Below are 14,146 nucleotides of genomic sequence, written 5' to 3' on the forward strand. Positions count from 1 at the left end.
TTTGATATGTATTATTTGGTGTATGGCCTTTGGGGGTTAAATGACCATGTCCCGGATATCCTTGGCATCATTCATGAAATGGCCACGACCTAAGCACGGGGTGTAGGCGTACACCTGACAGTTGCATTATGTAAAAGCTGGTATCCCACTATAAGGAATCAACCTTGTGGGCATTATACCTGTGGCGTGTCGGTTAACTTAAGTTCGGCCCTACAAACCGGCCCTAATGGACGACAAATGAGTAAATCTGTATACAAGATTATTTTTAAATAATTGTCCCAAGTTATAAAATATTTTTGCCTAAGTGCATTTAAATCAATTTTCAAACTCTTTTCAAAATGAGTCAGTTAAGTTGTATTTACCAGTGCAAACTGACGTATTTTCCAAAAAGGCTAAGTGCAGGTACTAAACGAAATAGGCTGGCTACTCCAGGCATCATTACTCAAGTCTCGCAAGCTTTAGATGTCAAAGTTTGTTGAACAGTTTCCTTTTTATTTGATCCGCCTGTGGATCTGTTTCGACTGTTTTGTGATACTTAAACATTACAATTTATTAAGTTGAAATGAATCTATATCTTTTGCTTCCACTGTGCATTTATATGTTGTGTTGTTTGACTATGATGATATCAATTACGTCACGATACTCCCCACCGGGCCCACCGGTGAGACGTGGAAAATAGGGGTGTGACAAATGGTAGCAAGGTTTGCTGATGCTCTACCCCCGAAATGGAGTTCCTTCATTGAATTGCTAAAGCATACGGGTAGTTTAGATACTGTCAGTATCTATGAATTCATTCAGAAGTTGGAGCACAAGAATGATGAAGAAATCCGGAAACCTAAACGAATTCCTGTTCCTCAAAATACTGAAATGTACCTTCCGGGTTTTAGCTCTCTAGCTAGTTCCAGTTCAACTCAGCAACCAAAACTACAGACGGCGTTTATGTCCAATACAAGTTCATATCCCTTTCCCCAATCAACTCCTCCTCCGGTTTTCGATCCAAGTGCATATCTTCCACCAGCGCATGTTGTTGCTCAAGCTCACGCTTTTTCAAAACCTCAATATAATCCAAGTGCCTATATTCCAACCCAACCACAAGTCCAACCACAACCTCAGCAAGCAAATTACAGTGACACCTTTCATTCCCAAAACCCCAACACCGTCAGAGTTGATACTACCAATCTTTCAAAAGTCAGTGTAGAAGTTGCAAAGGAACAAATGGAACTTCTCAACACAATGTTCAGTGCTTATTGCGGATTGGTCGCAGGTCAAATTGGAAACATCAATATGACTCATGAAGATTATCAACAGATAGACCGTGATGAAATAGAGTTAATGGACATCAAATGGGCGTTTGCAAGTGCTGTTAGAAGGGCAAAGGATTTCATGAGTCGAACCGGAAGAACAAGCTTGGAAGGCAAGAATGATACAAAGTACAGTTTCGATAAGGATGCGGTGACGTGTTTTAATTGCGGCGAAAAGGGTCACTTCAAGCGGGAGTGCACTCGACCGAGCAAACAAGGCAACCAAAATCCCTTCCAAAGTCAGACAAGTACTTCCAACGCAAATCAAGGTAACCGTGAAAGAGGGATAGTAGCTGTGAACAACACCACCAACCGAGACCAGTCTGGGCCATCAAACACCAATCAGGCTCTAGTCGTTCAAGCTGATGAAGGATGTAACTGGTCAGTAGAGTTTGGAGATGGTGATCAAGAAAGAGGAGGAACCGCATGTTATGCAAAGATCATCAATCACAACAAGCATGTTAACAAAGAAGAATTTTCTGAGAGTGATGATAGTTCTGGTTATAGCGGGAGTTCGGATGAAGAAAGCTCAAACTCGGGTGGTTATAATTCTGATGTTGATGATTTATTGAAGGAAGCTGAGGAGTTAAAGTGTCAGAAATCTATTCTGATCAGGAAGGTTGTTGTCGCATCAAAGGAAATGGAGAAGTTTTTTTTTTCTGAAGATGGATCTTTTTCTTATCAGACTGCCTTTATGGAAAATGTCTCAGCCTCGTAAAGTCAGGTAAATTCCGACACTCCTACTCCTAGTGTATGTAATAGGTGTGCAGATTTGAAAGTGGAATCCGAAAAGGTCCATGGTCACAATCAAGGTTTGGTTATTGAGCTGTCTAAATGCAAAGAGGCAAACATGGCTTTAGCTCGAAATGAAAAGGATTTCAAAGAAGTAATCAAAACTTTAAAGAAAAAGTGTTTCCGAATTGACAAAAACTGTTTTTAACAAACAAATTGGTATTAACAATTACATTAATATCCTTGAGGAAACAAAGAAAGAGCTAGCCGTGGCAAAATGCGAGCATGAAGCAATAAAGCTCAAATTGGAGAGTTATTCTAACTCCCGATATGTGCTTGATCACATCATAGAAGCTCAATAGCTAACAGCTGAAAGAGAACAAGGCGTTGGGTATAAGGCGTGTCCACCCCCCCTGAGACACAATTATACTCGAATGCCCGATGAAGAGGAAAAGCCATGTTTTGAACCCAGTGTGCCTCTTGATTATGAGGAAGTTACTACTGGTTTAGGGTTCAAATCGGACAGTTCCTCGAGTACCTCATCTGAAGGAATAGACACTTCAACGTTGACGAATCAAAGTGCTCCAGTCATTGAGGACTATGATTCGTGTGATGATGAATCAGATGTGAGTGAGCAGGATGAATCACTTGAAAAGATGAAAGGAGTAGAATTCCTATTGAGAATTACATTCTTTGTGATCCTCCTACTCCTGCTGTGCAACCTGTTGCAAAACAAGTGATTAATCCTGTCAAGAATGTTAAGGATGACAAGGAATCTATGTCTGCCGTTAAGAGCAGTAATGTGTTGTATACCTTGGTCGGTGATGCTAAAATTTATTCAGACCACAATATTCCAATGAAAAATGTCAATCCATCTTTGATTGATAAAGTTTTTGAAGATAACACAAGCAAGTTTTTTGGGAAAGACGATCCCAGGAGTTGTTGTAACTCAATGTGATCCTATTCCAAAAACTGAGATTAGAAAACAGTTTGGAAATAAAAAACAACCGACAAAGCAACAACCTATTGCTTCTAAGGGTAAACAACCAAAAAGGCGAGCTCAAAATCCCAAAGTTTCTGAATCAAAGTTTGAAACCAAAGGAGCTCATTACCAGAAGAAAAACAGTGATGTCAAATTTGTAGCATCAAAGGGTACTGATAAAATTGAGACTTTTGAAAACAAATCAAACATCGATTTTGTGCAACAAGTCAAAATTTTAAAACGTAACAGTCAAAACAATTACACTCAACATACAAACGGGTGTGATGAAAGAGCAAGTACCTCAGATTCTACAGGTTCAACATCTGTTCGTCGATCAGATTCTCCTAAGTTTGTTGAATGGAGAACGTGTTTTAAGTGTGGGGAGTTTGGACACATCATTAAAAATTGTACAAACACTCCCAAGGATAAATTTGTTGAGAAAGCACCACCTGAAAAGGTTCATCCTCAACGTCGTACTGTTTCACCAAAACATGATAAAGAACAGTTAAAGAACAACAAACGAAACAACGACGTCAAAATGTCAAAGCAGTTGAAAAGGCTTTAAAATCTGGAGCCAAATATGTTAATAGGGAACCAAGTTCTTCAGAATCATTAAAACCAGAAGTTTCAAAATCTTTTCATAAGAATCAAACTGGTAAACAAAAACAAACTTGGAAACCTAAGACGGGTGAAAGTTCAGGGGGAGGTGCTGTATTTGAAAATCGTCAGGAAATTGAGATCACATTTCGTGATGCTCAGGGACGACCCAAGACCACTAAGGCTTGAGTCCCCCTCTCCAATTAATCTCTGAATGAGTGTGCAGAATGTTCCAGGAGGAACTATCGATAGTCTTAGGATTGTTGATAGTGGGGCATCCATGCACAAGATTCGCAACATGTGGCTCCGAAACATCATCATATCTAGGAGTTGTTGCCTGTGATGGAGAGAAAAAGAAAAGAAGTGAAAGAATGTCTGATGAAAGAAATTGAAAGCTTCGACAAAATGGAAATCAATTCAAAGTTTGATTGTTAAAGGCTTTAATCGGGTCCCCAGGATAGATTCAATCAAAATGTACGCACCTACAGCACGTCTGAAGTTGAAAATCAACAAGATGAACGTGCAGCGTACATTTCTTTACGGTGTGATTGAAGAAAATGTGTTCGTTGATCAAACCAACAGGGTATGCGGATGCCTTGGCATGGATTGAACAACCGCACACTACTTCTCAAAGAGAAAGACAAAGACCTTCGCTGGTGCAATGTGGAAGACCAGTCGGACCCGGAGGTTTCTGATCTTGTTGTTGTGAAAGGATTTCTCGGTTTATTGAAGTAGCTGCATAATCGTCCTTGAAATCCACACCGGGTGGATATCCAGTTTAGGAGAGCGCTCAGATTCCTGGAAATGCACGAAGCAGTTGCAGGATACGGTTTTGAATTTCTAATCTCTCCTATCCTTGTCGATATTTAAGCTACTTTATGAATTATATCATCTCGTACAACACTCTTTGACCAGACACATTGATCTCGAATATCACCTCACACGTGATTGTTTCAATATGAAACTCGTCAACATTGTTATGGTCCACACCAATTACTGACATGCCAACTGATTTTTCCAAAGTTCGAAATCAATTCTGATAAAAATTAATTTTGGTAAACGGCATTGAGGTAAAACATGAGTTAATCCGACATCGGGAAATCCTTTTTGTAAATACCTTTGTGTTTTTAAAATTAATCATAGTTTGTTGATTTTAGGGGGAGTAAATCCAAATTTTAAAAATCCAAAAACATCGAAAAATTTCAAAAACATAAAAACAATAGAAAAACAAAAATGAGTTTCCTGGCGAGCAAAAGAGAAAATGATAGTACATCAGTGGTCTGTCCAAACCTCTTTAAACCTTAAATGAAAAACGATAAGCAGCTCTATATAAGATGTATCAGTAGGCTCACAATCATTTTAAAGTGTGCAGGGCGATATAAACCGAAATCGACTAAAGACTAGGTGGGAACCACTCATTGGCATATGGTCTTGGTACCGAAATTTCGTTTGATTGATTGCCGAGGTTCTGAGATATTCGGTCTTTATGCTGCCTTATCATTTGGGTATCATGGTTGTATCTTTTACCGAAAAAAAACGGGGACGCAAGTCTAGATCTTCCATGATACTATACATACGTGTACATATTGCATTCGACCTCAATAAGTGATCAACAATCACATGTCCAAACAAAATAAGTGATAATATATCACATTTATCCGGGAGTCAAGTTCGTCTCTTTGCTGTACGTTAGTACTGACCTGTTCACGGACTTGCTCCTGTGCCCTCATGCATTGAATATCAAGTTCCTCATCAATAAGTGATTTTATCACATATGGCTTGTATTCATCCAAAATAAGTGAGTATCTCACATTTTCATATACGTCAAAATAGATGATAAACAGTATACTCACCGATAAGATGAACTCTCGTGCATATCCTTGATACGGGAATGTGTCGTGTGTGGATGAACACCGGTCGGTAAGTATAAATCATACCTTAATGTATCCCCTCGCCATGATTACTTATGATAAGTTGAGTTTATGTGGACAACAATACCGATAATCATTATAGGATGCTTATCTAAATGCTAACTAACTAAACAACAAGAGCGTTTTGGTGTGACCGTACACTGATATGATTCTCTTACCCTCGAAACTCGCAAAAAGAATGTCTGTAAATATTTATTTACTGCTTTCAGTTTCTGCATCCTTGTATATATTTATTTATTGCTTTCCGTCTTTACCTTTGAAAAATGAAAAATACCAAAAAGATTTTAGGTGTGTTTTAATCTAAACTTTATAAAAGCCAAAAAGATTTTGCTTCTAGTTTATTTTTAATTGACCGATGTTGGAACTTGAGTCTGTCCTACCCAAAATCCTGATTGTAAGCCGGAAAACAATTGCATCTTCATAAACGGTCGAAGTTGACAGTTTTTGAAAGTTAAAGGATTAAGACTGAACATTTTCTAATCTTTCAAACTGTTGTCGGTCGGTAGTTGACTGAAAAATGGTCACACATGTGTCGTGTGTTTATGTTAATTGTATTCCAAGAGTTTGTTCTCATTACACGTTTAGCTTTCTTGCATGTGCAGATGTTACATTCAATCCAGCTAAAGGCGAAGAGAACGTGATAGAAGACGAGCTCTGGAATGAAGACACGACGTGAAGGCACTCAAAGGACAAAGATGGTCAAGTTGCCGCTGACCCTTCATCAACACCAAAAGGATCTGAAGAATTGATGATCAAAAGATTCACGAGCATAACTCAATGGATAGTTTATTTTAAGGGGAAGTTTATTAACACACTTCCTAAATAAAATGGGGAGTTTGTTGATACACTTTTTGCTTACAACGCGTGAATACCTTGAAGATCCTCCGACATGAAAGACATGGAAGACGAATCATCACAGCAGCGTCCAAGGGGGAGTTTGTTGATACATTTTGTGTGGACCCGGCACGTTCGGTTCGACACTTTAACGAAATGAAGACATAGTCGGATATCCTCCTATCCTACTTGTGTCCGAAAGTTTGTCTCGTATGATTTGTAACGTTTAACGAACAATGCATGTTGCATATTTAGTTATGTGTGTGAGTGTTTATACAAGGCTACTGCAAACTGTTAATCAGTTTGCAGCATATCACATTGCAGCCAACGACGAAACTTAATGTTTCGTTGTTTACACATGTTTGACGAAACCCCCTTGACCACGAAACCCAAGTTTCGTCGTTGACTTGAATGGCGAAACTTCCTTATTGTCACATCCAAGGTTTCGTCATTGTTATAGACGAAACTCCTTGAGTTTCGTCGGGTTTAAGGTTTCGTCAAGAATCATTCATGTTTCGTCGATGCTGTGATCTGTTGCCTATATAAACACCTCATAGTTTCACACAGAAACTATGAGAGCATAACCCACTGTGAAAGTTTACTTCAAACTGTGTGTGTATAGGTTTGAACATTCATTGGTTATCTTGTGTTTGTTATCATTATCTGTGTTTGGTTTGGCATTGTCACGGGGATTCCGCACTCGTGACCGTGTTTGATATAAACAAGGATTTGGTTTCGTATCGACCCTCCGAGAATCGGGACCTACAAAAGGGTTGCTTTCAGTGTGGACGTGAGGGTCACTTCAAGAAGGATTGCCCACAGCTAAACCAGAATGCCAACAATAATGGGAACAACAACAACACCGGGAATCACAACAACAATAACAATAACAGTGGAAATGGTGCTCACGGGAGAGCATTCATGATTGGCCCGGGTGATGCCAGGAATGATAACAACATAGTGACATGTACGTTTTCTGTGAACAATCTTTTCGCTTATGTTTTATTCGATTTTGGTGCCGATTGGAGTTACGTGTCCTTGAAGTTCCGTAGACTGCTAGGAACGACCCCGACCCCTCTTTGAACCAAGCACATCGTAGTGTTGGCTAATGGTCAATCAATTGAAGCATCCCATGTTCATATTGGGTGCAAACTCGACCTTTTAGGTCAAGTATTTGATATTGACCTCCTTGTTGTTACTCTTAGTAGCTTTGAGATGGTCATCGGTATAGACTGGTTGACCAAACATCGAGCTGAAATTCTCTGTAAAGAGAAAATTGTTCGTATCCCTCTCCCTGGTGAAGATTTTCTGTCTGTTCATGGTCACCGAAGTGGTACTATGGTTGGCATTATTTCAGCTATGAAAGTCCAGAAGTGCATACGGAAGGGCCATCAGGCTATTCTAGCTCTCGTTACCGACAATCAACTCGAGGAGAAGAAGATCGAAGACATTCCAGCCGTTCGTGACTTTCCCGATGTTTTTCCCGAGGAACTTGCAGGACTACCTCCACACTGACAGGTGGAATTTCAGATCGAACATACACCCGGAGTGGCTCCGATAGCACGTGCTCCTTATCGTCTTGCACCGGGAGAGTTGCAGGAACTGTCTAAACAACTTCAAGAACTGATGGATAGAGGTTTTATCCGGCCTAGTTCTTCGCCATAGGGAGCCTCGGTCCTATTCGTGAAGAAGAAAGATGGGTCTTTCCGCATGTGTATTGATTATTGTAAACTCAACAAGGTGACGGTCAAGAATCGTTATTCTCTTCCTCGTATTGACAACCTGTTTGACCAGCTGCAAGGACTCGAAAATCGATCTAAGATCGGGCTATCATCAGATGAGATTCTGAGAGGAAGATGTTCTGAAGACAACTTTTCGAACGCGGTACGACCACTACGTGTTTTTTTGGTCATGCCATTCGGGTTAACCAACGCACCAGCGGTTTTCATGGATCTTATGAACCGTGTGTGCAAACTATATCTTGACGACTTTGTCATTGTGTTTATCGATGACATCTTCATCTATTCTAAGAGCAAGGAGGAACATGAGCGACACTTGCGTCTTATATTGGAACTTCTAAGGAAGGAGCAGCTCTACGCGAAATTCTCTAGGTGTGATTTCTGGATTAGAGAAGTACACTTCCTTGGTCACGTGGTCAACGCGGCAGGAATACATGGTGACCCATCAAAAAACGATTTTATCAATAATTGGGCAGCACCTAAGACTCCTACGGAGGTGCGACAATTCCTTGGTCTCGCGGGATACTATCGTAGATTCATTGAGGGATTTTCGAAAATCGCTCAACCTCTTACTGCTTTAACTCAAAAAGGTGTTACCTACTCGTGGGGAGCGATTGAAGGACGAGAACCTTCAAGCTGAATCCATGTGGGGCATGGAGAAGCAACTCGTAACCAAATCTGACGGTATTCGCTATTTCATGGAGCGAGTTTGGGTCCCTTTGCACGGTAATCTGCGAGAGCTTGTGCTGAACGAAGCACACAAGTCTCGATACTCCATTCACCTGGGTTCTGATAAGATGTACCAGGATTTGAAAATCTTGTACTCGTGGCTGAACATGAAAGCTAACATAGCGATATATGTGAGAAAATGCTTGACTTGCGCGATAGTCAAGGTGGGATACTAAAAACCGTCTGGTTTGCTTCAGCAACCAGAACTGCCTATGTGGAAATGGGAACATATTTCCATGGATTTCATCACCGGTTTTCCTAAAACTCAAAATGGAAACGATACCATTTGGGTGATCGTTGACCATCTGACCAAATCTACACACTTCTTTGCGATAAAGGAAACTGAAAAGTTTTCACGACTTGCTAGCATCTACTTAAAAAATGTAGTTTCTAGGCACGAGGTGCCGAACTCCATCATCTCCGATCGTGACCCGCGTTTAGCATTTGATCTGTGGCAATGTGAGTGCATTATGTCTATTGCCTCCATCAATCATATCTATAATTGTCAATGTATCGAGTCGTAGTTGATTGTATAGGATTTTATGACAGGTTTGTAACACTAGTACCCATTCATACGAATGGGCAGTTCGTATGAAAGGGACTCCAAGTCGTCCCAAAGTGCCACTTTGTACGAAAGCCCCAATCTTCCCAGATGGTTCATGCGACTGGGCATGCCTATAAATAGGGGATCAGGTCTTGTCTTTTAGAACACTTTTGGACTTGAGAGGGGAAACTCTGTCCATTTGGTTTCATGGTTTTGTAACTTCAAATAATCAATTGAAACCAGTTTAATTAGCTTGTTCTTGTGTATGTCATCTTCATACTCGGATTCCGCACGAGATATGAAGACATTGTGACTGGTTGTGGCTTTCGGAGACCCAGAATGGTCCTCTCAATTGGTGATGCATAGGATCTGGATTCATGATTTCATGATCATAGGAAGTTCAGACTCTACAGATCAGGGTCAGATTGACGTCTTAGGGTTTGAGTCTCGGGTCTTCGTCAAGCTGGTCAGCAGGATTAGCATCAGGAGATGCAACTATATTGTGGATACTTATAAGATATCACTGCATTGTGATAGTCTAAAGTTTTAGAATGGTTAGTCTTCGAGCAGATGAATTGTTTTTCGAACTAACCGCCGGGGAATGATTATGTTTGTTAATTAAGTTGCTGCCGGAACTAGCGGAGAAGACTATACATATGTTATCGTGACTGAAGAGGAAGAATGTGAATCTGATCGTGGATGAAAGCTTCTGAGATCTGAACTTGTTACTAGATGATCTGTTAACCGATGAAAATTTGCGGATTGTGGAGATTACCATTTACACTGATCAATCATTCAGAAGGATGCTTAAAGATGATTACGGAAAACGGGATTTCAGATTTTCGTGAGTAATCATAGACTTGAAGTTAACCGGTGTGGTGTTTGAAGTTTCTATCAACTGCCGGTTGGATTTTTGAAGATTAGATGATCGAGCAGGTGGAATGCGCGATGGAGCTAAAATGGTATATCAAAAACCGAACGCGGAGGTGGTTAAAGCCGAAATATAGAAGGTGCATTGATTAATTTCAAGTTGGTGATTAATCGTGAAGATTGCAGTACGGCAAATCAGAGGAGGGGTCGTGAACTATGCAAATAAAGACCTGAAGATTAATTTTAGGGGGAACTTGTACATAACAAAGATAATGCAAACCTGAATCATCAATCAAGGGGGAATCGATTAAAGATTTCAAGATGCCTGATTGAAATTGCAGAATATTCAAAACATGGCTCTCGCTTTCAAAGATCATGATTCGACAATGACGGCCAAGGGGGAATCTGTTGGTGCATATTTTGTTTGTTCGCCACTGTGCGAATAGGCTAGATAAAGTGTGTGTTAAATATTGTACAGATTAGTGTGAATACGAGCCGAAATGCTTATGTTAAAGCCCTTTCGCACGAAAGAGCGCTTTCGTAAGAAAGGAGCCATTAGCCCTCTCACACGAGAGGAGCCCACTTGTCCCAGGTGGTTTCGGACGAATGGGCATTGCCTATAAATATAAGACTTGGGATCTTCATTTGAGAAGTTTTTGGTTCCTAGAGGGGAAACATTGGCGAAATTTCTCGAGAAATTTCACCAGCTTGTAAAAGATGTAAACTCTTTCGGTATGAATGAAGCAAGCATTCAACCTATGTATCTTTCTGCTTCGACTCCTTTCTTATCAATAATACTCTACCGAATCGGTTCTATCGGGGCCAAAACTCTGTCAAACCCGTTGGATCCTGGACTCTCATATGCATGTGTACTTTTTACAGACGATCAACAATCTCCGCCTCACTACTATGTTTATGAGACTCCTAATGGCCTAATACTGGACACCCATTGTCGACGAACAGTTCCATCCTATTATTCGTAAATCATCCGACAAATTGGAAGTTGTTCTTGCGATGTATAAGGCTTAAGGCGAACAAGCTGGGTTCTCTGTAAAATAAGGTCAAACGAAGGTATATAATGGTTTATCCATGCATAAATACCTTAGGTGCTCTAAGGATGCGAAACTTCAGCGAAAAAGATCCTTTGACACACTATGTGAGTCTTTTATTATGAATATTCAAAAAACTAAAGGCACAGCCAAAATTCTTGTTTTAATTACTCAAGAACCACTTCGTTTTGTCATTTGCAACTAGCTTGATGTGCATAATCATGAGCATATTGACAATTTCAACACCTTTCAAAGATTTCAAGAAAACTTACATTCACCCCTAACCGGTTTATTCACCACATGAGCCATAATGGAATTGAGCTTGTCAAGTCCCATAGGTGTCTAGTAGCTATTAAAGGAGGTCATCATAATGTTGCACGGGGTTTTCACTTAAGTAAACCGCAGATATGTTGTCACAGTAGATTGAAGTGGTGTGTCGTGTAGGAACCTGAAGTTCAAAAAGAAGGTTGAGAATCCAGGTAGCTTCGGCAACGGTATTGGCTACTCCCTTATACTCGGCTTCGACACTTGACCGAGCGATGGTTGATTGATGCTTTGAAGACCATGAGATCATGTTGCTACCTAGATAAACACAATATCCCGATATAGATCGACGTCAGGACAACCACCCCAATCCGCGTATCATGTAAATTTGTGAATTGTGGAATGATTCCTTGATTGGTTATCAAAATTACATGACTATAAATAAGCCTTTTACAAATATGAAATATGAAAATCCTAACTAGCCTACGAGATAAATAGAAGATATTAACAAATTAAACACAATATATTCAAATAATGGAATGAGATCAAATACAAACACTTAAGTTTGTAAGAACCATAAGAACCAATACATAATTGACAAGTGTTCATCAATAAAAAATTAGTTTAGGGGTAATTTAGACTTTTTGACCATATTTATTTATAACTAATTAAAAATAATTACAAAAAATATAATCAGCACAACACTATATAATTAGCACAACATCATTAATCGTTCTTCATTATCAGCACATTGTCCTCGAATCGTTCTCCATTATCAACATAAACGACATTAGCACAACATCTTTAATCGTTCTCCATTATCAGCACACCAGATGTGCTGATTATATCTACTTTTGGTGTTTGTTTGTATTATTTTGTAATTAAATACATAATCAGCACCTTATTAGCACAAATATAAAACACCTTTTGTTAACTTTTTTTAAAAAACACTTTTATAAATACAAAAAGGTATAGCAATATGGTACTCATATTAAAGATAAAAAAATACTTGATTTTATGGTATATATTTTTAAAAAAAATAATGAAGTATATAAAAGTTATTTTAGTTTAAAAAACCTTGGTGGAATTTGTATTTAATAGAAAATGGTCAAATGACTAACAATTTTACAAAATTACCCCTAATTTGTTAGTAGTAATTTTTAATTATAAGAGTTTTATTTATAATCAATATCAACCCTTGATTTAAATTAACAATGGTTCAGATCTGTTCTTACGGTTCTTATAATTAGCACTGTTTGTACAGGATCTCAGCCCTTCAAATAATAACTAATAATTATCGGTTAACAACAAAAACCTATATAATAAACCTCATTCACCCTATTTTACCGTTAACTTCCGAAGATCACCTAGGTTCACACGATCATTGACTGCAATGGAGCCGTCGATGTTCCAAAAACTCCTTCTCCGCCGTGTACAGGAAACCTACGGCAGCTCAATCCCACCCATCATCCAACTCGTAAACGGTCTCCGCGCCAAATATCCTGAATATTGTCGCCACAAACCCCAACTCTTCACCAGGTGGCTCCAGCAAACCCTAAATTCTGTCCAAAACAAAGGTAAGCGCAAATTAGAAGACCTTCCATCATTACCGCCAATCAAAAAAGCAAAAGCACGTAGACCCACTTCAGCATCAGACTCTTTGGACTCGTCTTCATCGGAATCAGACTCTTCAGATTCGTCTTCATCGGATCCAGACTCTTTGGATTCCTCGTCTTCCTCCTCTTCATCGGATCCAGAGTCTTTGGACTCGTCTTCATCGGATTACTCGTCTTCATCGGACTCAAACTCTTCGGAGGGTTTGACGTCTGAGGATGAGTGTTACAGCCAGCCTAAGTTTGATCCAACAAAATCATTGAACTGTTTGCCTAATGATGTTGCCAATGGAGAAAATGATGGGCCATGGTTTAAGGACTTTGGTGGTATAGATGATGTATTGATTGAGTTGAAGAACAAGCTGATACTTCCTTTATATAATCCACAGGTATCTGGTTGCTACCCAGGAAGTTTGATGGCTGGTATTTTGTTACATGGGCCGCCTGGCTGTGGCAAGACTAAACTAGCTCATGCCATAGCTAACGAGTCTGGACTTCCATTTTATGAGATTTCAGCCACTGAGTTGGTCTCTGGTGTATCAGGTTTGCATATACCCTTACATTAATTTTCTTATCATATATTCATACTATAAGGATTGTATTACTGTGCTATTAGGTTTGGTTTAAAAATTTGCTCACACTTGATGTGGTGTTATGTTAGTATTTGAACAAATTATACCGCATTGAGTCAGATCTTTTACGTATGTTTAAGTGTTTCTTTAAGTATGAAGTATGTTTTTATGTTAAGGTATGATGTGATGATGTAAACGCATTGTAGCATTTGATGTGGCAATCGGTATTTGAACAAATTATACCACATTGGGTCAGATCTTTTACGTATGTTTAAGTGTTTTTTTAAGTATGTTTGTATGTTAAGGTATGATGTGATGATGTAAACGCATTGTAGCATTTGATGTGGCAATCGGTATTTGAACAAATTATACCACATTGGGTCAGATCT

The 14,146-nt window shown here is 39.3% G+C and overlaps 1 protein-coding gene across 1 annotated transcript; it reads left to right on the forward strand.

Annotated features, from left to right (window-relative positions):
* The first annotated feature begins 12,949 nt into the window (after window positions 1–12,949).
* Window positions 12,950–13,751, forward strand: LOC118483781 (cell division control protein 48 homolog C-like). The gene has a single exon (XM_035979357.1). The coding sequence runs from the start codon at window positions 12,966–12,968 to the stop codon at window positions 13,749–13,751; it is 786 nt and encodes a 261-aa protein (XP_035835250.1). The 5' UTR covers window positions 12,950–12,965.
* Window positions 13,752–14,146: the final 395 nt, after the last annotated feature.

The sequence above is a fragment of the Helianthus annuus genome, chromosome 11 (genome assembly GCF_002127325.2).
Source record: "Helianthus annuus cultivar XRQ/B chromosome 11, HanXRQr2.0-SUNRISE, whole genome shotgun sequence".
Lineage (NCBI taxonomy): Eukaryota > Viridiplantae > Streptophyta > Magnoliopsida > Asterales > Asteraceae > Helianthus > Helianthus annuus.

Bases quoted from the DNA above. Each gene is read 5' to 3' on its own strand.
- LOC118483781 (XM_035979357.1), top strand. From the start codon at position 12,966: ATGGAGCCGTCGATGTTCCAAAAACTCCTTCTCCGCCGTGTACAGGAA.